General features: G+C 48.4%; 1 protein-coding gene across 1 annotated transcript in view; it reads left to right on the forward strand.

Moving 5' to 3' along the window:
- Window positions 1–3,463: 3,463 nt before the first annotated feature.
- Efnb2 (ephrin B2) overlaps window positions 3,464–25,113 on the forward strand; it is a 43,746-nt gene continuing 22,096 nt past the window's right edge. Inside the window, exon 1 of the mRNA XM_057752762.1 lies at window positions 3,464–4,217. Coding sequence (XP_057608745.1) covers window positions 4,087–4,217 — 131 coding nt within the window. The 5' untranslated portion in view covers window positions 3,464–4,086. The remainder of the gene's footprint in view (window positions 4,218–25,113) is intronic.

Below are 25,113 nucleotides of genomic sequence, written 5' to 3' on the forward strand. Positions count from 1 at the left end.
CATGTGAATACTTTTGATCAAGTGTTGCTGAAGGGCAGAGACGGGGAGGGGGGCATAGGTGTTCTCCCGCAGAAGATAGCTCATCTTTTCATTTGTTCGGCTGCTGTTCAACTGGTCTTTGGTTCCCTTGCATCTGTGACGTGTGTTGATGGTTTTAGAGCTGAGTTGTGAGGGAACCTGGCACGCTGATGTTGGTTGCCTTGGCTAATGCACAGCACCATGTTCTGTAGCTAGTTGCCACTTGCTTGGCATGATTGGGATGCTCTTCCCCTTGTGTGGTGTACAGTGAGGTTATGGTTACTAGAGGAGGTGATTTGTGAACCAGCACCAGCTGGGCAGAATACAGAGGATTCAAGGTATGATGAGCACCTCCCCCCGTTCTTTTTAAAACAAATACCAGTGTTTGTTTTCTGTATATTAGAGTGCTCTGCAGATTAGAGACATATCTTTTATACTCCAGTCATTGTTGGATTGATACAGTTTGAAAAGAGCATTGTTCTTTCCCCAGTCCTCAGATCAGTAATCGGAGGATGTGGGAATGATGGTGTTTTTCATACTTTAAAAAAAAAAAAAAAACTTGAGTGAAACCAATAAATTAAAGAGCAGTGCATGTTGATGACAACAGTTTGACACAGCAGGCTAAACACGTGTGAGTACCTGCCACGTAGAAGAGTCCTCACTGCACATGTGCGAGTGGCCCTTCGCTTTGGTTAATTGACAGATGGGACTGGTTTGTCAGAGGTTCTCTTGGGCCTTTTGTAAGAAGTGCAGAAGGGTTTGTGAGCGCAAAGTAGAGGCTCCCTTCATTTCCTTGCTGCTGGCCCCAATGAGTCCAGACTTGAAATTACAGTGACATTGGCTTTTTGTTCTTAACCAAATATCTGATCAGCTCACAGAGTAGCGACCTTGTGTAGAGTGAGACCAGCTATGTATTTCTTTGTCCACCATAATACCTGACACAGTTTGGGCCTCCAGACCGCTCAGTTCACCTTAGGAAACAGGATTCATTTCAGCATCTGCAGGTTGTATTATTTCCTCTCCAAATCGAAGAGGCAATGATTAAGATCCTTCATTGTGGTCAAGTTACAGAGCTGTCTGAAGACCAAACTGTTTAGCATTGGGTGTAAGGCCTAACTAAGGTATATTTTTGCTGGCATATAGATTGGCCTTTCAGAAACTCAGTGTTGCTGCCTCCAAGAAATCATTTATATTCACTTTTATAATAGATTGTCTTACTGACTTGAGAAACTTCCTTAGCTGCAGAAATCGGTAACTTCCTCTGCTGAAGTACTTGTCCTTTGGCATAGAGTCGTGTCCTGTTTTCAAAACAAACCCAGAATGTATGTGTAAAATGAGGTTCCAGGCAGGGGCATTAATTGCGCTGATTGGTATGGCCGTGCTTTAGAATTTCCTTCTACAATTATCTTTTGTACATAACCCCATCACATTTTTTGTTCGGGATTATGATAGATGTACCAATAGATACGAATGCTTGAGGTTACATTTTAATTTTCAAAATGACTGGATAAACAGTTGAGAACCAGAATGTTAAGTTTGCAATTGCTACTTTTGTAATCACAGGTGTCTGTCTGCTCACTGAAGGTAACCGGGAAAAGTCACACTGTAGGAATATTTCTGTGTGACTTTAAAAGTATATTTACATTGTTCTCAAGGTGAAAAGCTGGGTGTCAATATCTGGCTAACTGAAAATGGTATTTTTGGAAGCTGGGATATTTTCAGACATTACAAATTTCTTTAGTTTACCAGAAAGGATGTAAGGGGAGCTAAGAAGTCACAACTTAAATTTCATAACACACTGAAAATCCCTTCAAACCATGACTTAAAACATTAACTTCACATTAGAAGAAGAATTCTATGAATTCCTTAAGTAAAATCTTCTAAAATAAGTTTTTTTTTCCTTTTTCCTTTAAAGTTCAAATAGCCTTGCTGCCAATTTTCCGGGAATCATGAAGTTAAACAATTATTCCCAGGGCTGGCTGGCTGTGTGCTGTGTGTGTGTGTTCTTTGCCTATCGGGAGTCCCTCGGTTCAGACTTAGTACCTCACCCTCAGTCACAACTTTTCAGGCTTACATAAAAATAGTAATTACTAAAAAGGCTTTCTTAAAGCTGTGTTTGGAAGAGTGAGCCCATTCCATAGTGGGTGCTCTAGTCTTTTGGGCTTAGATTTTAGTTTTTCCAAACCAACTCTAGTTACAGTACACATTAATTTAAATTAAAACCTGAAAGTCAGCACCTTTTAAAAATCCGAATTTGTTACAAAGAATGATGAAGCGAGATATGCTAGACAGTAACAAAGCCATGTTTCCTTTTTAATATTTAACTGGGAGGGAATTCTGTTAAATAGGTGTGAAGGCTGCCTGGTTCCGTTTGAAGAAATTCTGGTATTGCCAGACAGCATTTAAGAGCACGTGGTTGATTTTTGTCGCATGGTGGACTGTCCATGGGACTGCCTTTTGCCTACCGTGCTGTCCCTGCTGTGGGGCGTGTTAAGCAAGTGTTTTTGAGTTGGGAGTATCTCATCCATTCCTTAGATTCTGATCCGGTAGTGGGTAGGCTTGTTCTTAAATACAGAGGGGCAAAAGTGAGCGCTAGTGGGCGCTGTGGATCCGTGGAAGTCACCGACATACAGGTTCTCAAACCCGGTCTTGGGCAAGCACGGCTCAAATAACTGCTACCACTTTTGCTGATAGTCGTCCGGGTCACCCCAAACTTCCCGACCACTGTGGGGTCGAGGGGTCTCCCGGGACCTAGTGAAGGAAAACCCACCTAGACGTCAGCGGTGGAGCTTTGGGTGGCGGGAAGCGGGGAAGGGGAGCAGGGAGCATCAAGGAGAGAGGACCGGAAATGGGGAGCGGGCCAACGCAGAAGGCGCGGGACACACGGAGTGGGGCCCGGGGTCGGGATGGGCGGCTGACGACTAGCAGTGTCTAGCCGGTGGCCTCGAAGGTTCGCGCTGCCCCCCCACAGTCAGTTTGATCACTTGGTGCCTGAATCAGAGGAGGCCTTCAATTTGAGGCTTCGAAGGCATCCGCGAAGGGCCTCGGCGCGGCACCCGGGGGCAGCGCCGCTCGCAGGACCCTCGCTCTACCCAAGCTAGAGCAGTAAGACTCCCGACGCTCGTCAGCCCTGGCGGCTGCGGGCCAAGGCAACCCCGGGGCGCGGGCACCAGTGGCTCGGAGGCGGCTGACCCTGCGTCCTGAGCCGCACGGGGCTACTTGTGCGCGGTCCTCGGCGCCCAGCGCGGTTCATCCGGGAGGCGGGGCTCACCTGTCAGAGGCGCCCCACCTCGCGGTGCCCGGGGTCGGGTGGGCGGCGGACGGACGGGCGTACTGTCCAATCCGTGTGCGCTCGCGGAGCGGCAGGCCAATGGGCTGCGTGCGACTGGGCGGGGCCCCGCGTTTATAGTGCTCTGACAGCGCGCTCGGCGCGCTGACTCTCCGCGGCGGGGACGGCGGCGCCGGTCGGATCGCGGAGCTGCGCGCATAGCGGGTCCCGGCGCCCTCCCCGCACACAAAGGCCCGCGCGCGTCCGGCGCCCGCGGGGGTCCCAGTGCCCTCCTGCCTGCTCGGCGGGCCTCGACCTGCGAGGATTCAGGAGGCGCCCTCTCTCTCCTCTCTCTGCGCTCCGGAATATGGAACCGCGCCGACGCGGCGCCCACTTGCCCGGGCCGCTGCCCACTGCCCTGGATCTATAGTCAAGCGGCCCCTCTCAGGGAGCAGCACCCGCCACCCCACACCGACTCGCCTATCCGCTGCGGGCCTTTGTCCCAGCCCAGCGCCCCCGCCGCGCCCGCTCTCCGCGGCTGGCCCGGCACCCTGGAGCCGCACGGGAGCCGGCCGTCCCAGCTGCGTCCGGCGCGGCGCCCCGGAGCCCCGAGTCCGCCGAGCCGCCGCGCCCCGCGCGTTCGACCCCACCCCGCGCGCTGAGGGCCGCGCAGGGCAAGCGCACCTGGCCTCGGCGACCGCTGGAGCGGCGCGGCGCGTCCGCCCCGGAGGATTGGGGGTCGCGGCCCGTGGCCGGTCCCATCGCGACCCGGAGTGCGCAGAACTGGGAGCTGCTTGGCCATGGCCATGGCCCGGTCCAGGAGGGACTCGGTGTGGAAGTACTGTTGGGGACTTTTGATGGTTTTATGCAGAACTGCGATCTCCAGATCGATAGTTTTAGAGCCTATCTACTGGAATTCCTCGAACTCCAAGTAAGTGGTGTCCACGATCCCTTCCTCTTCCCCGACCCCCGGGCTGGTACCCGGGGGGACGCCGTATGGTCCGGGAGGGAGGAGGCCTCGGAGCCTGTTTCTATAACCTGAGGCTCCTGTCCCCCAGCCCCCACCCCGTCACATTTCTCTAGGTGGGGACCGGTTGGACTAGCGAGCGCCGGTTCCAAGGGCCTCTTCCTGGGGGTCCAACCTCAAGTGCTCGAGGGTGCCCAAAGCCCTGGCGACTCGGGTGGCACATCGGGAAAGGTGTCTGATGGCGCTACCCGACCCTCCCTTCTTTTTGGAGAACGGAGGACGTCGCCACTGAAGGGGCTACAGACGCGCAGCGACTGGCGGGCTCCGGAGCCAGGCAGAGATGCTGCGCTCTCGAGAAGCGCGGGAGCCACCGGACGGGGCCTCGCGGGAAGGCGACAGAAATCGGGGGTCTGGGGCAGTGGAACGTCCCTTTGGGGAGGGGACCCTGAGCCCACAGCGTCTGGGAGCCGGCGTGGCTCGGAGTCTTCTCGCTAGCCGGAAAGGGCGCGGGGTGCTCCGGCTCGGCCGGAGAACTCGGGCTGCCAGCCCTCCGCACGTCCGCCTCTCCCTTTGCGTCGGAACCGGTGGCGTAGCACCGGCGCGGTCCGGGTAGCTGGCTCAATTTTAACGACGTCTTTTGGAAAAACTTGGGGCCCTACCTAGTCAGTGCTGCAGCCTTCGCATTTGGGGAGTCGGGAGTCCCTTGATCAGACTTGCTTTTTAGCAAAGCGCACTGCCGGAAGAAAACCAGGCCTGAGACTAACTTTCAGGTCTGGGCTCCCAGGGTGCGCTTGGGATTTAGAAAATACTAGCCATCCTTTCTTTGGTATGGTCCCGGTAACCGCACCTTAGTGCTGCCTATTACCTCATCTTCCAACTTAGGGCTAGAAAGTGCTGTGAGGGATTCTGGACTCAGCCCTGGAAGAGTGTGGAGACGCTACCTGGCTCCTGGGAGGCAGACCTTTGAGATTAGAAGCAAAATCAATGGCCTAATTGGAGTTGAGCGTATGGATGGTGGCTGGCTTCAGAGTAGAGATGAACGAATTGATTTGGAAATTACCCCATAAGCAAAGAATTGCATCTATTCTCTTAGATGCCAGTGGTAAATTTCGAATTCACCAACATAAGTTACCAAACACGTTCCCCTTCGAAAGGGCAAAAAAAATTTCTACAGCTGTAAATGACCCGAAGCAGACATTTTTGCGTGTTGCCAGGAGGCCCTTGTTTTAAAGTTACTGCCGGCTGTAGTCTGATCTGGTATAGATTTTTTTGTTTTTGTTTTTTGTTTTTTTTTTTTTTTTAATGTAAGGTGTTGTATTTGCTCCCCTGGCGTGTCATCTTTGCAGCCACACGGGATCTACAGGCACCTACTGGTGCCGGAAGGCGCCTGGCTGGGTCCTGAGTGCCGTCGCCGCTCGGGCTGGGGCCCTGGTGGTGCCTGCTGCTGACGCTCGTTCGCAGTGCCTACAGAGGTCACCCTTCCCTGCCGAATGCTCGCTTTGGGCGCGCCCCTCCCCCTCCCCGGGCTGTCTGCCTCTCTCCACTTTGCCCTTTCACTCACAGCCTCTTGTCTTCTGCCCCCTCCCCTTTCCTGGTCTGGATTTAATATTTATATTTCAAACTAGCTTAAAGAAATTCCCACGAAACCCTTCAGAGCAACAGGGCGACATAAGCATTTTTTTTTATGTTCATAGTGACCACTCTACTTGGGTGTGCAGCAGGGAGAATTAGAAACGCTGACTTGTTTGGGGTGGTGGGGAGAGCAGTATTACTCGTGCCTAGCATGTGGAGAATCGTGTCTTCTGTTTGCTACGTATTAGGGAGGGAGTGATGACTACTTTGATCTTTAATAGTATAGTTTTCTGAGCCACGGATGAAGAGAGGGTTGCTAAGGGCCTGCATTTCCGAGGAGTAGGCCTCCCCGCCTGGCTGTCGGTGTGACTGCTCCCCGGCCTCCCCAGTAAAATGTCGTACAGTTTTCCCAGGATGGCTCGAAGAAGCCTTTGGAAAGCATGTGGCTGAAAAGCTATCTGTGAGATCAGAAAGATCTTTTCCTGAGGACTACAAAAGAGCCTTTTAGTGTTTAGTGCCTGGGACTGCCTCCCTTGTTCATGTTTCCAGGGGAAAGTTTCTCTGGGTGAGATGTAGCAGGCAGGTAACCAGAGGCTTGCAAGTTCCACTTCCCTGTGCGGGAACTGTGGAACAAGTCCCTTGTCCTGAAACAGGCGTCAGTAATTAGATTTGTTTCATTCAGGGGTCAGCCTTTTTAGCAGGTGGTCCACACAGGGAGCCTGCAGCAGCTGTGTGCGCGCAGGGCCCAGAAAATCCTTTGTAAACTGGGATCTCCATAACTACTTTAATCACATTGCCTGCCATCCCATCCTGGAGAGTTTATGTAATAATCAGAAGTTCTGTGTACTCAGAGATTAGTGGCTGCCCTGTTAGATTAGCCACATTGTATCTGTAGATGCTGGTACTGTTTAGGTCATTTCTCAATTATTTTTAAGTTCTGGAAAGAACAGAAAAGCAAATCATTTCTAATTAACACTTCAGTAGAACCCCTCTCTCCGCCATAGTGTTTTTGCCAAAATAAAGTGATGGCTGGGTTTTTTTTTTTTTTTTGGTTGTGGCCACTTGTTTTGATGAATAATAGTTTCACTTTAGGATTAATAATGCTACTGGCATAGTATTTGAGGATAAATTACACCTTTGAAATTTTTGTTCTAGTATTAATTTATGTCTGGAGGTTTTACATACTAGTTACTTTACAAAGCGTTGTGCTTTTCCCATGTAGTTTTTCCCCCATATAACGCTGAATTCCTGAAATTGATTGGCTTGATACAAAAGAATGGCTGGATAATAACCAGATAACCTGAAACACACAGGCCTACCCCCCACCCCAGGTCAGACCCTGGATAAATACGGGCCTGTCAAATTGATAAACTAAACTACAATGGCTAGAACTGTTTAAAGAGCTGTTCAATAACACATATGCACCAGCCTACCTTCTATTGTGTCTGGAATTCTTATTTTTGTAGAAAAATAAATGCCGACCCAACCGTGAATGATTATCACCTTGAACGGTGCCTACACTCCACCATTTGCCTTGGGTTAATCTTGTCGGTTTTAACAGAGAGAGAAGCAGGGAGCCCTGGAGTGGGATGGGTACTGTCTCCTCCACACCCCTCACATGTTGTCAGGATAATAAACTGTAGGTAGTGGGTTTCCTTGTTCCACAGCTGAGCCAGTCAGGACACAAAGACTAACCTGCAGCCTCTTCAGATGAGGGTCTGCGTGTCCCAGGACTGCACCTCTTAACATCAGCAATTACAGCTTCCAGCCCCAGAAAACAGGGCCAAGGTTAGGATGATTTACTGGGCACTTAGTTCTAAACCCTTCACAAAGCTTAGCTGTTGACACTTGTCCTACCAAAGCAAAGAAATGCAAATGACCCCCGCATTCCACTACCTCCTGACTTGTTTGCTGGAGTTTGTAGACAGGTGAATTAGCCACCCCCAAGGACTACCTAGAAACCACGTGTTGGAATGGTTTTCCTAGTCTGCTGGAGAACTGGTGGGTTTAATTAGCTTTCCTAGAACCCCTTCGCACTTACTAAAATGAATCCTGTTGGTGGGTCCACATGATAACCTCCTTCAACCGGCGTGGGCACCGGAGTCACTAAATCCTTCCTGTCTAACTGTCAGCGAAACATTCTGGGTTACTCCCTGGAACTTAATGTGTCACCTAACTTGGATCCAAATTTCAGAGTACCTTCACGGAATGGGAGACTATTTCCCCATCCCTGCATGGCTGCAGGGCAGCGTCACAGAAGTGGGAGTGGCAGAGAACAGGAAATATAGGATGTTGACCCTGAGAAGAGATTCATTTTAAAGAACATTATTTCCTGACATTCCAGTGAAAACTTTATTCTTCAAATGTCTAATTACAAACTGGACATTAAGACGCCTCCTTCTCCGAAAGATGATGAAACTGTCTCTGCCTGCCTTTGCTGCCTACGTGAAGAACCTGTTTTTCAGGTCACTTAAACATCTGCATAGATTTGCTTGTGAGATCACCCTTTGTTAAAGAGAAGTGTTGGGCTATTTGAAATATTTTGATTAAAATATGCAGATTCTGTGGAACTACGAGCTTCTAGAGAGGGGTTAGCTTTCTCTAGGTAGGACCCCTCCCCCATTAAAGGGGAGGATTAGAAGGGGGCCCGGCGAGGAATAAGAACAGCGAAAAGGAAGGATAGCAAATGAGACGTGTTCCGAACAGCTTGGAAAAACTCCTGTGGCTTCATTGTCTCCATAAAGCCGAAGAATACAAAAGCAAGCAGTCAGCCCTTCCCGTGATGGGAGATGTAAACCGTTGACACGGCTCCCCTGTTTAACTTGTTTAATTCTCATTTTAAATTCAGCACTATACCAGCCGTGTGAACTCTGAAGATTTCTTTAGTAATCCATTTTGTAGTTCGGAATCAAAAACAAAGTGAAAGGGTCTGACACAATTTGCCTTTATTTTTAGGCAAATCAACCCTGGTCATAGTTAATAAGGGGATTACAACCCAGACTACGTCTTTACAGATGTAAAGTAAATCAAGGGTAGAGCATAAAGAAACTGATCCCTTTTGATTGAAGTACGGTAGAAAAGGCATAGAGAAGCTGGCAGCAGTAATCTGATTGTATGGCAATAAAACCACCATTTTCTGTCTTTCAGATAAAAAAAATGTGGTAAATCCATGCAGTTCATAAGATGTAAAGGCAGATAAAGGGGAAGCCTTGGCAACGTATAGATTAGCTTGATGTTAGAAATGACACGTCCCTGAAAAGGGTGTGGGGCGAAGGCCTTGCTCCGGGCTGTTGGGTATTGTGTGAGATCCAGGCAGACTTGGGAACTCGGATTAAGAACCATGAAAGCACTACTTGTGGTGTGGGGTGGCTGGAGCCGCGAAGGAAAGCGGTACAGTTCTTGCTCATTGGTGGAAGATAATATGGCCAAGGTAGCTTTCATCGACGGTCTTTTTTATAGACCGGGATGGAGGCTGATTAAAACTCAACAGCTCGCCGCAGTCCTTAGGGCTTGGAAGCTTTTCCTGCTTAACTCTTGGCCTGACAGAGGCAGCCATTCTGTAGGATTAGCTGCCCTACACCGCCTTCGCCTTCATCTGCTTGGACTTGGGGCAGAGACCTGCTGGGCAGCAAGGGAGACCAGAAGGAGATAGGTAGGGCCTGAATTATCTGAAAAGAAAACAGAGGCCTTTTGATTTCTGGCTTCCCCCAGGGCCCTTTGCACCTCCCCTCTGCCTAAGAAGAGGCAAAGGAAAGCTTGGCCCTTACCTGGGGCTGCTAGCTCTTCTGTGAAGTTGGTCTTTCCTTCCCTGGGGAAATTTAAGAAAACGAAAACAGGTGACAATATTGAAAAGGAAGGAAATTTAGTTTAATTCAAATAATCCATCTAATAATACCTCAATATCGGTGAACTTAGAGACTCCTGGGTTTCCCGACTACTGTGATTGGTCATCTTCGAGTTAGATGGGATGGGCTTCCTGGTGGAGTTCTGGGGCTCTAAAATGGTGGTGCTGACACACACTAAAGGCAAACACAAAACTCTTGGCATTGTTGACTGGTACCATCCCCTGCCCCCACTCTTACGTGAGGGAGCTGGACTTTCCATTTCAGCCATTAAACAAAGTAAACCATTGACTGCTTGCTAGGTTGGGTGCCAAGTGATACCCACAATTGGTTTAAGCCACCAGAAAGGAAATATTTGGTTTATTATCGTCTTTTGCCCTTTAAGGCAAGTCTGACCATTTCTTCAGGACAAGGGGTTTTCTTCTTCATCGAGTGGGACTTGGTTGTGAACTTACACATGAGGTCTGGGAGCTGTTTTATAGGTGCGTTTCCAGACTCTACCACTTACTTCCTCGCTAAACTTTAGGTATTCTCTTTAGACCTATGTTGTTGACTTTCTTCCTAGTGCTCACGCTGGATCATAGTTTGGGGCTGCAGATAAGTTGCTTCTGTGATCTGTTTTTGTTTTTTTTTCCCTCACCACCGTTAGAATGAGGATAGACGTGACGGTTGCACACCCTTCCCCTGCCCAAACACCTGCCACTTTATGCCTTCCTTCCCATCTTCATTCTGAATCTATACCAAAATATCCATTTGGCTTGTCGAGATTCATCAAAGAGGAGGGATACTCTCTCATTTACAAGCCGGTCACATCCTGACACCTTTCATTCTCCATTTGACAATGATTGCTAATGGCCCATTCAGCTAAAGTATTTGCTTGTTAACTGGGAACAGGGAATGATAAATGTCCAGCAAGCTTGCTGCTTCCTTCGGCTTTTCACACACAGACTGGCGCATATTTATGGCAGGCACAATGACAAAAGGAGGAGCCGGATCGCCTTGGCCTCGGCTTTCCATTAGGAACAGGGTTAAAGTGATTAAAGAGCTGTAGAGAGAGCCCTGCCTGTGTTTACTGCCATCCAGGACTGAGCTCTTCTTCACTGCTCTTCCAAACCCTCCCTTCTACGGAGCTTATCTGTGGGATGTATTCTAGAAATACCCTCTAAGGATGGAGGGCCGAGGAAAAGGAGTGAGGAGCTGGCAATGGGTTCCCAGCGTTCCTAAGGCAGCAGCATTCCAAGTAGACCTGCTTCTGGGGTTGCCACATGGAATCAGCAGTGGCTCATTTAAATAGGGCCCTTCCATCGACAAATTCCAATACGTCGTTCTAGAGCAGAGCATCCTGGGACTGTGATACATTCTTGCTGACTTCAAATGTTAAAACCATAGTAGGAAAAGGCTCTCTTAAAGAATGCAGGTTCTTTCTGCCCAGAGGAATTCTCTCATCAGAACAGGAAGGGCAACTGGGTTCTAGTGAAGAAGGGAGACTTCATAGCTTCCCTTTTCCACAGTGGGAGTGGGACCTCCCCTGGGGAGCATTTTCCAAAGGCTGTGGACGGGCCACAGGTGGGCTCCACCTTCAGAAGACGTTCTGTTCATCGGGATTGTAAATAGATTCTATACAGGATGATTAAACAATCCAGTTCCTCTGTTAATCCAGTTGTGTCTAATTTTAATTGCAGTATTTATAGCTCCTCTCTAGTACCGAAGTCCCTATCACCACCCAGATATTCTCCTGTGCTCTTTGTGAATGCTCATCTTGGGTCTCCCTAGAATACACGCGAATGCTGTTCCTAGCCTAGGTTCAGTGTGTCTGTGTTGGAAGGGAGTGATTTTGCTTAGGTCTCGTCTTGACTAAGGTATGTGGATTGTTGGGCACAGCTTGCTTCTTCATGTTTGCCTGGCTGTTTCCTTACCTATGTGTGCTTCATGGGGTTTCTGTCCTTCAAAAGCAGAGATGTCTTTGAGATGACCTCTTCCATCCGCGGAAGGGGTAGCAGATCAGCCTGAGGCACAGCATGGTTGGCCACACCACCTGACAAAAATCTCTTCAATCCTTGCCTCCCCCTCCCCCACTGTGCTACCTTACTGTGTCCTCAGAACACTCATCCTCAGTCAGAATTGCCTACAGGAAACAGATCATTGGGAAAGACCCTAGGTGCATTCCCTTCTATATGATGGAGATATCTGTCTAGTTTTGCTTTGCAACCCTACAGGCCTGACAGTTAACCCCAGGTCTCTAGGTGCAGGGCCACTTCCAGGCATGCCCAGAATCCCAGGTCTCTAGGTGCCAGGCTGCTTCCAGGCATGCCCAGAATCCCAGGTCTCTAGGTGCAGGGCCGCTTCCAGGCATTCTCAGGTGTTTGCCACCTGCCTTATGGGCAAAACAAGGCTTAGACGCTGCCTAATTTCTCCCAACAGTCCCTCACTTCTGACTCTTGTGGGCATCCAGTATTTGTGGGACGTGCAGGCACAACCCAGATTAATGCTGCTGGCTGCCCGGATTCTATTGCTTGCTGTCAGAGATCCAAGATCTACCATCCCGATCCAAGGCTCGTGAACTGAAGGGTCCCAAAGTCACGTGCTGCGATTGGGAAGACTGCCTTCCGAACCCACCCCGAAGTTTCTGATTCCTGGAGGCTGAGGTGGGGCTGGGAGATACACACTTTAGCAAGCTCCCAAGATATCACCTGCTAGCTGCTGGTGGAAACCATTCTTGGAGAACTGTGACCATGAGTCAGCCTCTTGTGGAATAGAATTTAGCAGTCTAACTACTTTCTAAGGCTGCTTAGGGCCCTGGAGGAAATCTGGCCTTTACCCTGGCCCCTGTTGTTCCTTTTAGAGATCACAAGGGCCTAAGAAAACTGACTGTTGTAACTTGATTAATTCATTCAATTAATGTTTAGTAATGGCCAAGCCCATTACTCTGAGAATTAAGTCAAGGTAGAAAAACCTCTTTCCTTGAGATTTACATGCTAAGTAGAACCTGGAACATTCCGTGCTGGGATGCCATGGCATTGTATGTAGAGGGAAAGGACAGAAGGTGGCCAGTCCTGGGTGGGCATGCAGTCCAGGTGAGAAGAAACTTGAGTTTTCAAAGAAAGTAATTTCTCTGAGCAAAGTCATGGTAGATTGCTGAAATACAGAAGTACGCAAGCCAGAAGAGTCTTATTTCGGCCTAGGGTGATGTCTATAAAGTGTTCTGTGCCTCTGAATGACCATGGCACAAAGTCAAATCCCAGAGTGGAACAAACAGACCCTCTGAGATGACACCCCATTGATTTCAGCAGCCTTTCTGATGTGGGGATTACCAGTACCCATTGTTTTAAAAGCGAGTGTCATTATGGTCAGGTCAGGCCATTGATTTCACAAGGACGGTTGCTTGGTTTGGTCAGGAGCACAGGCTTTGGTGTGTGAGCCAATCTCTGCTTAGCCGTTTACTAGCTGTGCAGTTTGGAACAGCACCCTCCATGTCCAGCCTTAAGTTAGAGACAATCACATAGTAGTCCTGGGTGAGAAAGTAATAAAATGGGCGGCCAGGATTAAATGCGTTTAAAGACTGGGCTCTGAGCTCGGCACAACAAACCAGTAAACGTCAGCCGTTAATAAAATTCATTGGATATCTACTGTGCCCATAGAAAGAAAAACAATGAAATCACATTGTTAAAGACTAACACTAATATCTCAAGCTCTCTGTTGTTATTTTGTTTTGCTTGTCATTCCTACCGATATAAGACTCTCTGGCCCACGAAGCACCTTTTAATCCGCCCCATCTACCGCCAGCCTAGACCTTCTTCCTCTGCCTACCATAGCAGGGCTTTCTTAGAACACAGGTGTGTGAACAAGTCCTGGACATTCTTGTTAAATGGTTCAGCTGTGCACTATGGGTGGATACTTTGGCAAGACCCATTCTGTGTACCCTAGTAAAAGATGTTTGTCCTTGAGTGGATCCGTGAATACACCCGGGGTTCGGGGACGGGCAGTATGGTGGTTTTTGCATGTGGAACCCTCATTTCCTGTTGGACCCTGTATTATATAAGGACAGCAGTTGTATACAGCACTTCACCACATACCAGCTGCTGCTCCAACTGCTGGATACATATTCATTAAACCTTCTTTCTGTACTTTATGTATTTTTATCTTATGTGCATTGGTGTTTTGCCTGCGTGTACATCTGTGTGAGAGCGTCAGATCTTGGAGTTACAGACGGTTGTGAGCTGCCATGTGGGTGCTGGGAATTGAACCCTGGTCCTCTAGAAGAGCAGTCAGTGCTCTTAATTGCTGAGCCATGTCTCCAGCCCTCCCCATCATTAAATCTTTTTGCAGCCACCATGGGAATATTTTTATTATCCTCTTAGTACTAGTGGAGAAATTGGGCCAAATTGGTTAACTGAGTTATCCAAGGTCTTGGAAGCTTAAATGTAGATTTTTGAAGTAAGGTGTTATGGTTTTACTGTCTGGCTGTCTGATTCTCTGCCCCATTTTTTGATGGTGTCACAAGAAGAGATTGTCTGTGAGTAAGGTAAGTGTGTATTTGCTCAGAGCAGTCCACACCAGGTAGAGAAAAGAGAAGTGTTGAATGTTGGCACAATGGAAGATCATACGTTAAGCAACTCTCGTTCCAAGGCATCCTTTGAACCTCAGATATGACAAGGTCATACCCACTGGAAGCAGAGTCATCATCGGGCCATCTGAAGGATGACTAGGCAGTTTTTTTTTATAGTATATAATACCAATGCATTTACTGTGTGGGACTCCTTTGACTATCAACATTTCCCTTATAAGAATTTAAGTGATTGGTCAATTCCCCCCCCCCCCCCGGGAGAAAGCCAGGCTTCCAGAGTTACCTCCAGTTTGCTGCTGAGTGTGTGTCAAGCTAAGGAGATAGTATGACATCTTTTTTAGAGTCTAGTCACAATTAAATGCCATTTTATTTTGGATTTTGGGAACTGTGCCAGCCTCTAGCTTGTCAGAGCTGAGAAGACTCAAATCAAGTCCAGGCCTATTTCTACAGCAAACAGGGAGTCTGGCTTTTTGCCTGTGGATTCATTCAGTTCAGCCCATCTGGCTTTTGATGTTCTGCAAGTTTGGAGCAGTTTGCTTAAGGAAGCCCAGGCGGTGAATATTGGTGGGCCTGGGGTTCTCTGGACTGTGGCGTCTCTGGATTGTATCCTCTCTACCCCGCATCTGCCTACCTGCAGGACAGACAGACTGCCAAAGAAGGCAGTGGAGTCGTCACCTCTCTTGGAACTGAGATTTTGAAAGCACCACAGCACGGCATTCTCTCAGCTCTTCCCTGCATGGCTCTTTCTCTTTGGTTCAATGTCAGCCTGCTGGAGGAGCTATGAGGCCCTCACTCTGAACTGTTCTGTGGTTTAGCTAGGGAAGAGAGACACAGGGCACCATTCGTTCATAGTGCCATCCTGTGACGTGGTTCTGGGTGATGTGGATCAATCAGGAGCCAAGCCCACTCCTCATTTCTGATGGTGGCAGTTTTGTTACCCGCTGGGCTTCTCTTCTCCCTCTTCTTCTCTTGGTCCACTGGCAGCCACAGGTGGAAGATAACTTCTACCACACCCACCACGGGGACCTGTGCCTGACCCCTCCCCTGGAGCCTGGGAAGGAGGAAGTGCTGGGAAGCTGCCTTTTAGGGCCTCGTAAAGCCATCGCACACAGCCTTGTAAACTGTTTGCTGGGCTGATTAAGCTTGCCTGTCAAGGAGACTCCCTTCTTAGACCCAGAGAGCTGAGTGTCATGGTCCCTTCTGTCTATTGTGGACTTACTCCTACTTCCATTCCAGAAGCCCTCACCCCCATTTGAGTGTAGCTCTGTGCTGGGGAGGGGGGGAGGCGGGGAGTGTCAGGCATGTGGAAAGGCAGAACACTTTGAAATGAAGAAAGAAATGCATGGCGCAAGTGGGGATGAAGGGGATGAAGGGATGGCGGGCTGAAGGGACTGCTCCTGGATGCCTTGTCTTGGGGTGTGGAGGAGGCAGGACCGCTCACTCGCTCCTGGTTAAATTTACATGTGGTCTTCATCCCTGCAGCTTCATGCCTCGGGTAAATGAGCAAATGGCCCTGAAACAGCAGAGAACTTGCTGGAGGTGCTCTTTGGACCCTTGCTCTGTGAGAGCCATCCCTCTCTCTAGGGCCTGGCCCTATAAATAGCGTGGGTTCCACCTTCCTTTATAGACTCTTGCTCACAGCACGGCTGGGAACATGACCGTACAGGTGCTAACAAATTACAGTTGAGAAAGAAGGCCGCAGTGTCTCTTGTCACTGGGGTTAGGAAACCCAGTTTCAATCAGGGAGCCTGCCTGGTCGGCTTGCCAGCAGGGCAGTCTGGCATGCTCCATCGCCCTTCCTGCTCGCTCACTGCACACCCCCAGAGCTCCAGCTTCATGCTCCAGTCTTTGGATCTTGCCTCGGCTGGCCACAGAATCTGTGTTGACTTTTTTTCTTTTTCTAATTGAAGGACAGGGTAGAATGGGCAGAGAATGTTCTTCGGTCAATTACGTAAATGAAGACCTAGTTTTGTTCTTAATTCCATAGCAGATTTAAATAGTGCTTGTTAACTTGTGAAAAAATAAAAACAACAACAACTCTGGTTTCTGCGTCACACAGCTGAAGTCTGACTTGGGGGTGGTAAATAGAAAATACATTTTCAACCTTAGCCTGTGACAGGTGTGGGCCCTTTTGTGAAGTGAAGGTGTTGAGACAGTAAAAACAATTACATGGATAGAATTGAAGTAAATACCTGGGCTATTTTCTCTGGAGGAAGAAAAAGCTGTTTAAACTCTCAGAGTACTATCTTTGAGCATTTCAAAATGAAATCTACTTTAGTTACCAGTGGTGTTTTTTTTTTTAAAGCATCGTATCTCAAACAAACAAAAAACAAGACTTAACATCAAAAGGTGTCTGTTTTCATGCAGTTGTACAGCAATGTAAGCTGTGAGATTTAATGTCCTTTTGACTCGTTGGTAATTGTAGGAAGGCAGAGGAAAATGATAAGTCCGGAGAAATGTATCCCCCATGATGTGACTGTAGAACGCAAGCTGGGGCCGTGAGGCCAGAGGCCCTCCGCCATCATGGTAGAGCTTGCTGGGCAGAGCGTTCTCTTCCTTTGGTGCCCAGGTCAGCTCCTCACCTGGAGGAGTTGCTGAACTGGTTCCTGGGTCTGTGTACTCTCCAGGAGCTTGGATTTCTGCTCTTCTCATCTTTCGGCTCTTGAAAAGGTTTGGCTTGTGGTTGGTGTGAAGTCTGAAATGCACACCCCCACTCCCTCGCTGTCTCGTATTGAGAAGGCTTTAATGGTCCCCAATTGTACAGCCTGCTTTTAGGCCCCTTTTCTTATCCTTGAATAAATCGGGTTCAAGTTGCACAGAGGATTTGTTTTAGAGAAGCCGAAAGAAAGGGGCACCTGTAAAAACAGGCCACTGTCCCAGCACACACACTCGAATTAAAGCAGAAAACGGCAGTTAGGGCCTCCAATTACTCCCTACTTCTTGGAGCTTGGAAGCCACCGAGAAGACAGCGGTGTGCTTGCTGGAAGTTTCAGGCTAATTACTTGTTGCTCTAAGCATGGTATCTGGTAACCTAGTTCTGTGTGAACCTGACACCCTATAGCTGCTACACCCCACTATTTCTCTGGTTTCAGAATAAGTCTGTGTAGAAACTTGTTCTGATGCTGAAGCGCCAAAGGGGGCAGTGGCGCGCCATTCCCTAAAAAGGGGGAAAAGTGTTTCCCAAGTATTTCTTCTGGAAGCTATTGCCTTGTCTGTCCTGGGTGCTACCCTTTTCCTTATTCATTTCCTAACAGACGCTCCTGTGGGGGGGGGGGGCACTCATTCCTAGAGCAGCTGATGACGCTCCTACAACACTCTAGCAGTAAACAGAGGTAACCCGAGACTGCGTGTTCTACCTGTTTATATGAAGTTCACGCACCCATGGTGCGAAGCCTTTCTTGGTGGAGCATTCCTACTTCCAACTGCACAGAACATTCCAGAAAGGAATCTTCACTGGATGTGTGATGCTAGCCTAGCTGCCTACAGACATCTGAGGCACTGCAGAGGTGAGGGCCATAGAGGGACTGGCCTGATCCCGAGGGTCCACAAGCAGTGGAGGATGAACCAGCTCAAACACTGCAGTTCCCTCTTCCTGGTAAACTTCACCACTGAGTCAAAGTAACAATATAAGCATTTGAGGAAGAAAACTATGTTTCCCAAAATGTTGCAAGTTTCAAGTATCCTTGATTTTTAATACTGTTTCAGAAATATTCTAGTGTCTTAATGTCATCCTTCTAGGATGACCCAGTTTGTAAACCTCATTCCTTAAAAATGTCAGCCCACTTCCTGATCTGCTCAGTGATGAAATCTAATTCTAATGATCTTACTTTTCATTTGTTTGGATAAATATCCGCTCTACATCTGTAGACTGGAGGGCTGCTGACTGCGTAGACCGCCCTGTGCGTTCCAAGGCACCACATCAGAAAATTAAAATACCTGTAAGCCTTCAACATTTAAAATGCTTTCAAAATTAAAGCTACGAAAGCTAGTTCAAACAGCTAGGTCAGGTTTTTATGTTTGTTTATTGTTAACTTTTGGAGTCCTGGGGGTTGAACTTAGCTACTCTGTGACAGGCAGGCGCTCTGACACTATCTCCTCACTTCTTTCTCTGCATATATTTTGAGGCATGATCTCACTGAGCTGCCCAGCCTGGCCTCGAAATCACTCTGTAGTGTATAGTGCCGACAGGCCTCAGGACAGTGTCCCTCTTGCCCTAGCTCCTGAGTAACTGGGGTTATAGATCTGTGCCTCCAGACCCAGGGAGCTTTGAAGCTGTATGTTAAAAAGTAATGTCCAACCTGCTTCACAGAAATCGCTGCTTACTAAAGAGAACTTTGAAACCCACGGACAGCTAGAAATCACCATAGCCCCAAATGGTCACGTGCCCCCCCCCATCAGTGGTACAGTCTCTGTGTGAGTTGGTCTCTGTGGTCAGCTCAGTTCAATCCACATGTTTTCACAGATGTTAGCTATTTCCAGCTCAAGTAATTCATCCGTGTGCAGCGGTCATACACAGTCCTGGGTTGCCTAACAGTGGGGCATCTTCAGAGAATGTGTCCTTAGGTGTGTCTGATCTCTGTGAACAGCTCAGTGTTCACGCGTCCAGACGAAGATAGTTGTGGCATGAACCTTACAGGACCACCTTTCTCTATGCAGTCTGTGGTGGACTGAAATGATGTCATGAAGGGTATGATTGCACTTGATGTCATTTTAAATGAAAGGAAGGCTAGGATTTGTAGTAGGATGTGCTGTCTCCTTCCCATCCTCCCCTTCAGTTTTCTGTGGCTGCATCATCTTCTCCGTGAGTTCTGGGGCCATACATCATGGATGCTTCGTACCTGACCTAATGGTGCAGAAATAGGAAACAGTTAAATCGATTTTTCTGTGCGAATTGTGTTAGGTAGCAGCTGACATTTTGTCATTAGAAGCTATTGCTCAGCATTTCTGAGACGGGCTGCCCTTGAGTCTGGGAGGTGCTCTACCTGGCCCAGTTCACCAAACATGGAAGCTGGTCACTCCAACGTGTTATTGACTTCACCTGTGCAGCCACAGACAGCATCAGCATTGAGTAGCTGTGTGGTCATTCCTAATCTAGCCTTTGCGTTTTGCCCGCCATGAGGAAAACACATATGAAGTTGTGAGGTGTCTGCACTGAGGTCTGGTGAGAGACAGGTGTTGGAGGGGAATGTTGGGTCCACAGCACAGTCACCCCCAAAGTATCTCATCTCCCATGGAACAGGATATAAGGTCCGAGGTGGATCTGGCAACAGGTGCTTCTGTCTGCTCCCAGGCCCCTGGTGACGTGGTCTGTGGTGACGTGCCCACAAAAATCATATTTCCAGCTCCATCGGCTGATTGGCTTTCATGCGTTATTCCAGCATTTTTAACAGGCCTGGCTTCACACACGGGCTTGGGTTTTCTCCTCTACTCCTCATTAATTCTGCTACGTTCTCAGCTACGAACATTAAAGAATATTAAGTCGTGTGATGTTAATTGAGGTTTTTACAATGAGAAGTATGAAGTTGAGGTGTCTAATTTAAATTATTAGAGATCTAAATTGGATTACTAAATATTAATATCTAATGGAGATCATTAGAATTGCTCAAAGTATTCTATGTGGAGCCCTTCGTTGGCTTCTAGTTTGGCGAACAACTCTTTTCAGCCCGAGTTAAATCAATAGGCAACCCATAGGTAAAAATAGATTTCTGGCATCAAATCACTTTACACTAGGCCTCTGGCGTAGGAAACCCTACCTCAGAGTTGCCTTTTTTAAATCCCAGTTCCATTCTCTCTCTGAGTCAAAGTCATGGAATCTATTGTCTGCATGGAAATGATTCACTGGGGAAAACCAGAGGAGTGGCCTCTTTCTGCACAGTATTCCCCAGGACCCCCCTGGAGGTCCCCAGGGAAAGCGGATGGAGCCGGGAGGCCAAGCTTAGACCGCTACGGGGTGGCACGTGCTCTGTACAGTCAGAGAGCAAAATGGGGTGGCGCATGCTCCAGGCAGGCAGAGGGCAGAATGCTGATATTCAGTAGCCAACGTGGAGAAGGAGCGTGTGACTGTTCTAGCTAGGCCAGGAACGTTGTCCCAGCCCTTGAACACCCTGCACCTCTGTACCAATGCTGAGAGTGGTGACTGGTCTTGGTTACAAGATGATCCTTACCTAAATATGCTGAAACAAGTCAGAACGCAGCTCCTGGCGTGGGTCTCCACCAGAAATTTAACATCAGCCGGTGGTTGTCACCAAACTTTTTTATTTATTTATTGTTTTTGGTTTTTCGAGACAGGTTTTCTCTGTAGCTTTGGAACCTATTCTGGAACTAACTCTTGTAGACCAGGCTGGCCTCAAACTCACAGAGATCCGCCTGCCTCTGCCTCCCGAGCACTGGGATTAAAGGCGCACGTGCAATTACCGCCCAGTGTCACCGTAACTTTTAAAACACTTTCTCATGGTCACCCCTTGTCAGTGGATTGCTGTTGAGTGCTGCCCGGTGTACACGTGTATGAGGTCTAACTAATGTATTAGCCTCTTTCAAGGAAAACAAGTCCGAATCCATAGCTTCAAAAGTTGCTCAGTATACTGACTTGATTATATGTAGCAGACTTCATGGCCTTGTGTTCGAAAGGCTACTGAGAAGCATTCCATGTGCCCTTGACAAGCACTGTCTGCCTGTGTATTTGGAGTTCATCTGAAACTTTACATCTAATTTGTATCTAAAACACAAATTCTAGGCAGTTGGCCCACTTCTTTCTCTCCTTTTGGTTCTTGGCCTTCTAGAGCAAGGAATGGATGCCAGGTGGCTACCCAGGAAGGCCCTGTTTGGCGCAGCCATTCTACATAGGGCAGCACCTAGATTTCCACAGCTCTCTTGCAAGGAGTCTTGCAAGCCTGACTGTATATTGACTTTCTTTCTCTTCCCCTTAACTTCGTAGTTTATCTATGAAAAACTCGATTTAGAAAAACATGTGTTTCACAAAACCAGGTTTAGATCCTAATGCCCTAGATGCAGCGGTAACTGAGAAAGGCAGGGAAAGGCTTTTCCTGCCAGGTTTCATCACTGTCCCCGGGGACTGTCTTCTACAAGGGGCACCTGTGTGGCTCACACTCTGGGGTGAGAGGTGAGCAGAGCAAGGCTCAGCCCTGCGTCAGCCTGGTCGTGGTTTTGTGGTTAGCGGCCCTGGATGTGTGTGGCAGCTGCCTTGTGCTTTAAACAAGAGGGGATGGGGTGTCGGAGGCCGTGGAGACCCACTGAGCCAGGGTCAGAATCTGCCTGACGACAGTCCGTGGAATGACACCTCGGCCTGGTTCCTCTGTATATTTGTCCCAGTGAAGTGGCCTTACCTGTGATCTGCCGTCAGTTTGGGGCACTTAACCTGACGTTGGCACGTAGCTGACGTCAGCATGTAGCTGACATCAGCATGTGTCACCCGCCATTAGCGTCTGTTCGCTCACTTGTGTTTTTCCACCAGGACACAATTTTATTGAGCACTATCGTACGGCAACCATATGGGCCCCTGCTGCGGAATCACACGCACACGTGGGAGCAGCCCACCTTCAGGGAACCGAGTTGTTAGCTCCTGACGACCCAGTCCTCATCCATTAATGTCTCTCGGAGCATCTAGAACAGTATGCAGCTTGCTAGGAGTATAGGTGCACGTTTGTAATCCCAGTACGTGGGCAGCGGAGGCAGGAGGGTCAGCAGTTTAGGCCAACCTCACACCTCACGTCCGTAGTAAGTTCCCCCAGCCAGCCTGGGATAGAAGAGACTGTGCCGTGGGAACTGTTTCCTTGGGGAGATGTAAGCAAATGCCTCCTCCCTCCTCATAGGACACCAACAGCAAACCAAACGATGGTCCCATCAAAGTCCAACTTGAGGAACCAATGAATTTCGGAGGCTCCTTTACAGATCAGGGTGAGGGATTGCCTTCAGAGCATGGGTGGGTGACCCTACAGGAACCATGCCACTGCATAGTGTCCCCCAGCATGGGTGGTGACGTCTCTGTAGCTGCATCGGTGGAATGTACCTTCAGTCACCTTTTACGGTTTATAAATGCTATCGCTTCTAGAGAATATAAGACCGTGGGACAGAATTACATACAGCTAGCAGGCAAGAGAAGGAGGGAGCATTCAGAGTCCGGAGGTGCGTTGATCCTCCCTGCCCCTTTCCATGAGGGGATGTCAACAGGCAGCAGGGACTCTTGCAAGTGGTCACAACTGTCCTGATGAAGACAATGGTTGTGCTTGAAGGACAGCCCTCCACAGCACTCTGTCCCTGGCTCCGAGAAGGTGAGGGCTCTGAGAGGTCTGCTCTGGGATATGTGTGACGGCTCAGCTCTGCTCAGCCTCCCTCCATGTCTCACCAGTCGGTTGATGTGATGGTGTGCTGACCTTCCACAGATGGACTCATACAGCCTAGCACTTCAGTGCTGGGTCCCTTCCTGAGGATTGCCATGCAGAGGCCTCTCTCTCTCTCTCTCTCTCTCTCTCTCTCTCTCTCTCTCTCTCTCTCATGAACACTTGGAACACCAACTTTTTGCAGGCAGAAGATCAAATTCCTGTTTCAATTTTACCATATTTATCCTCCTTGAAGCTTTAGAAACAGTAGTTTTGGCCCGAACTATATCCTATACAGGTACGAAAACTCAAGATCGCGCCCCTCCAGCTGTGTATTCACACGTTACCACACGTTACCATGCTGCTCTACCACCAAACTGCACACACTGAATTAAAACTAAACATCAAGGCTGATTTACAAGATGAATCGAAAGCTCATTTAATTACTTATGTGATTTGTTCCTCCTGAAAAACATCATAAAAACCACAGCAGTTCTTCAAGCCACACCAGCTGATAGCCCCGTGCTCCTGATCTCAGCGTTGGGGCTGGGGCCTGGTGACCTGGTGATAGATAGAAGAGACTGCAGGGCTGTGACTTATCTGAGCAGGTGGAACCACCCATGATGCCCAAATTAAACAGTGAGACAGCAATCCTCACAGAGACCTTGGGAAATGAAGAGAGAGCTTAATGAGTTAGACTTCAGACATAAGGGATGCTATGGCATGGGTGGGAGGGTGGATATGTGGGGATGGGGTGGTTATCCCCAAGACTCACGTGGATACACCAGTCAGGTGGGCCTGGTGCACCACCCTTAAAGAGTTGAATGGGTCGATGAGACCATACGCCTCAGTTAGACTCTTGATTGTGGAGGCCAAGAAGCCACCTCCTCCCACTGCACGATGGTGAAGGGACTGACTTTTGTGTAGAAGACATGTGCCAAGGCTAGCTAGCACGTTCCACAGGGTCCCACTGTGCCGGTAACACCAACTACAGGAGAAACAGATTAGGGAGAGGGAAAGCCTCCGTAGGAATTGACCCTTGTGTTTGCCGTTGCTTTGTACAGGCCTTAAGGATTTCCTTTAAAGGTTGAAGAAGAAGCGCAAGAAGGTACAAACTAAGAGGGTGAACAACTTGATGTTCCTGGAATTTAGTGCAGTGCCTGTTGCCCCCATCTTGCCCTGCCAAAGCTGCAGGACACTTCAGAATCACCGGGGGGGAAGGAAGAGAGGGTGACTTTTGGGCCTTGTGGAACTTTGTTGAGTTGTATCCAACAAGAATAACCTACCTAGAGAGAAGGAGTTGTAGGGAAGCCCTTTAGTCCCCAGGGTTGTATTTTTACGAAGTCTCCTGAGAACTGTGGAAAATGCCAGAGTGGCCTTTGTTAAGAGTTATAGAGAATTCTCCAGCAATACACACATGGATGTTTTTAATTTTATAAATTCATTTTGAGTTCTGTTTCATAGAAATTTGCCATTTAAAAAAGTCGTTTGTATTTCCAGGGGAGGGTTAGAGAAAGTGACTGTGCTCTGCAAGACAGAGACTGGCTTGGTGGACTGCACTTCCAGCTTGTGGGTCTCTGGGACTGTACTGAAGTCAGCAGGCTTGCCTGCACCTTTACCCTTTGAGCCCTCTTGTCTGTTCTGGTTTTGTTTTTGAGTGAGGAGTAAATATCATATGTTCTTGTTAAAGGGACTAATTTAATTAAATAGGCAACAATAAAATACTGATGTCAGTGGACAGCTCTCTCTTTGAGGTTCTACAAGAACACCCAAGAAAGTCACAAGCAACCTGTGCATACGTGTGTGTGTGTGTGTGTGTGAGAGAGAGAGAGAGAGAGAGAGAGAGAGAGAGAGAGAGAGCATGCCTTAAAAAAGTTTCAGCAAGTTATTTTATCTTTTTAAGACATGAAGCTGTGAACGGACCAAATGTTTTGTGGGTTGGGGGCAGTGGGGGAAGGAGTAGGGCATGGATAAGACCGAGATACCTGTCCAAGATACCAAAATTTTTCTAAGAATTAAAGTATCAGTTATGAATGCGAATCTAAAATGCAAGTCCTGCTTTCTGCTGCTTTGTAAGCACAATACACTGACTGGGAACTGGCCACTGGTTACATAAATCACAACAGCTGGTGTGGATTTGGACTTTGGGAGCGCCTTCACCCTTTCCTTACCTGTTGCTGCATTCTGGCCCCGAGGGTCATCAAGGCTGGTGGGCCTCTCTGGCTAAATAATGCCAGCGGCCAGGCTGGAAGGATTGGGAGGCCTTGCTTTGTTCTGGAGCTTTAATATTTTAATGAGCCTGCAGGCTTGGCCACTCTCTCTGAGTGTGTTGTTAGTGTTAGCACTTGCAGAAGGATGTTCATTAGGAAGCTCTTGTTTCAGCATCTCAGAGAAACTCCCCATTAGGGCAGATCTTCAACACGGCCTGCAAGAAAGGAAAGGAGGAGAGCCTTGAGCCAGGAGCATCTTAGGGATTTGGTATCAGTAGTCTTAGTTCTAAAGATTTGCTTCGGAGAATTAATTGGAACAAATACATCTCAAGGGGG

This window comes from Chionomys nivalis, chromosome 20 (assembly GCF_950005125.1).
Source record: "Chionomys nivalis chromosome 20, mChiNiv1.1, whole genome shotgun sequence".
NCBI lineage: Eukaryota > Metazoa > Chordata > Mammalia > Rodentia > Cricetidae > Chionomys > Chionomys nivalis.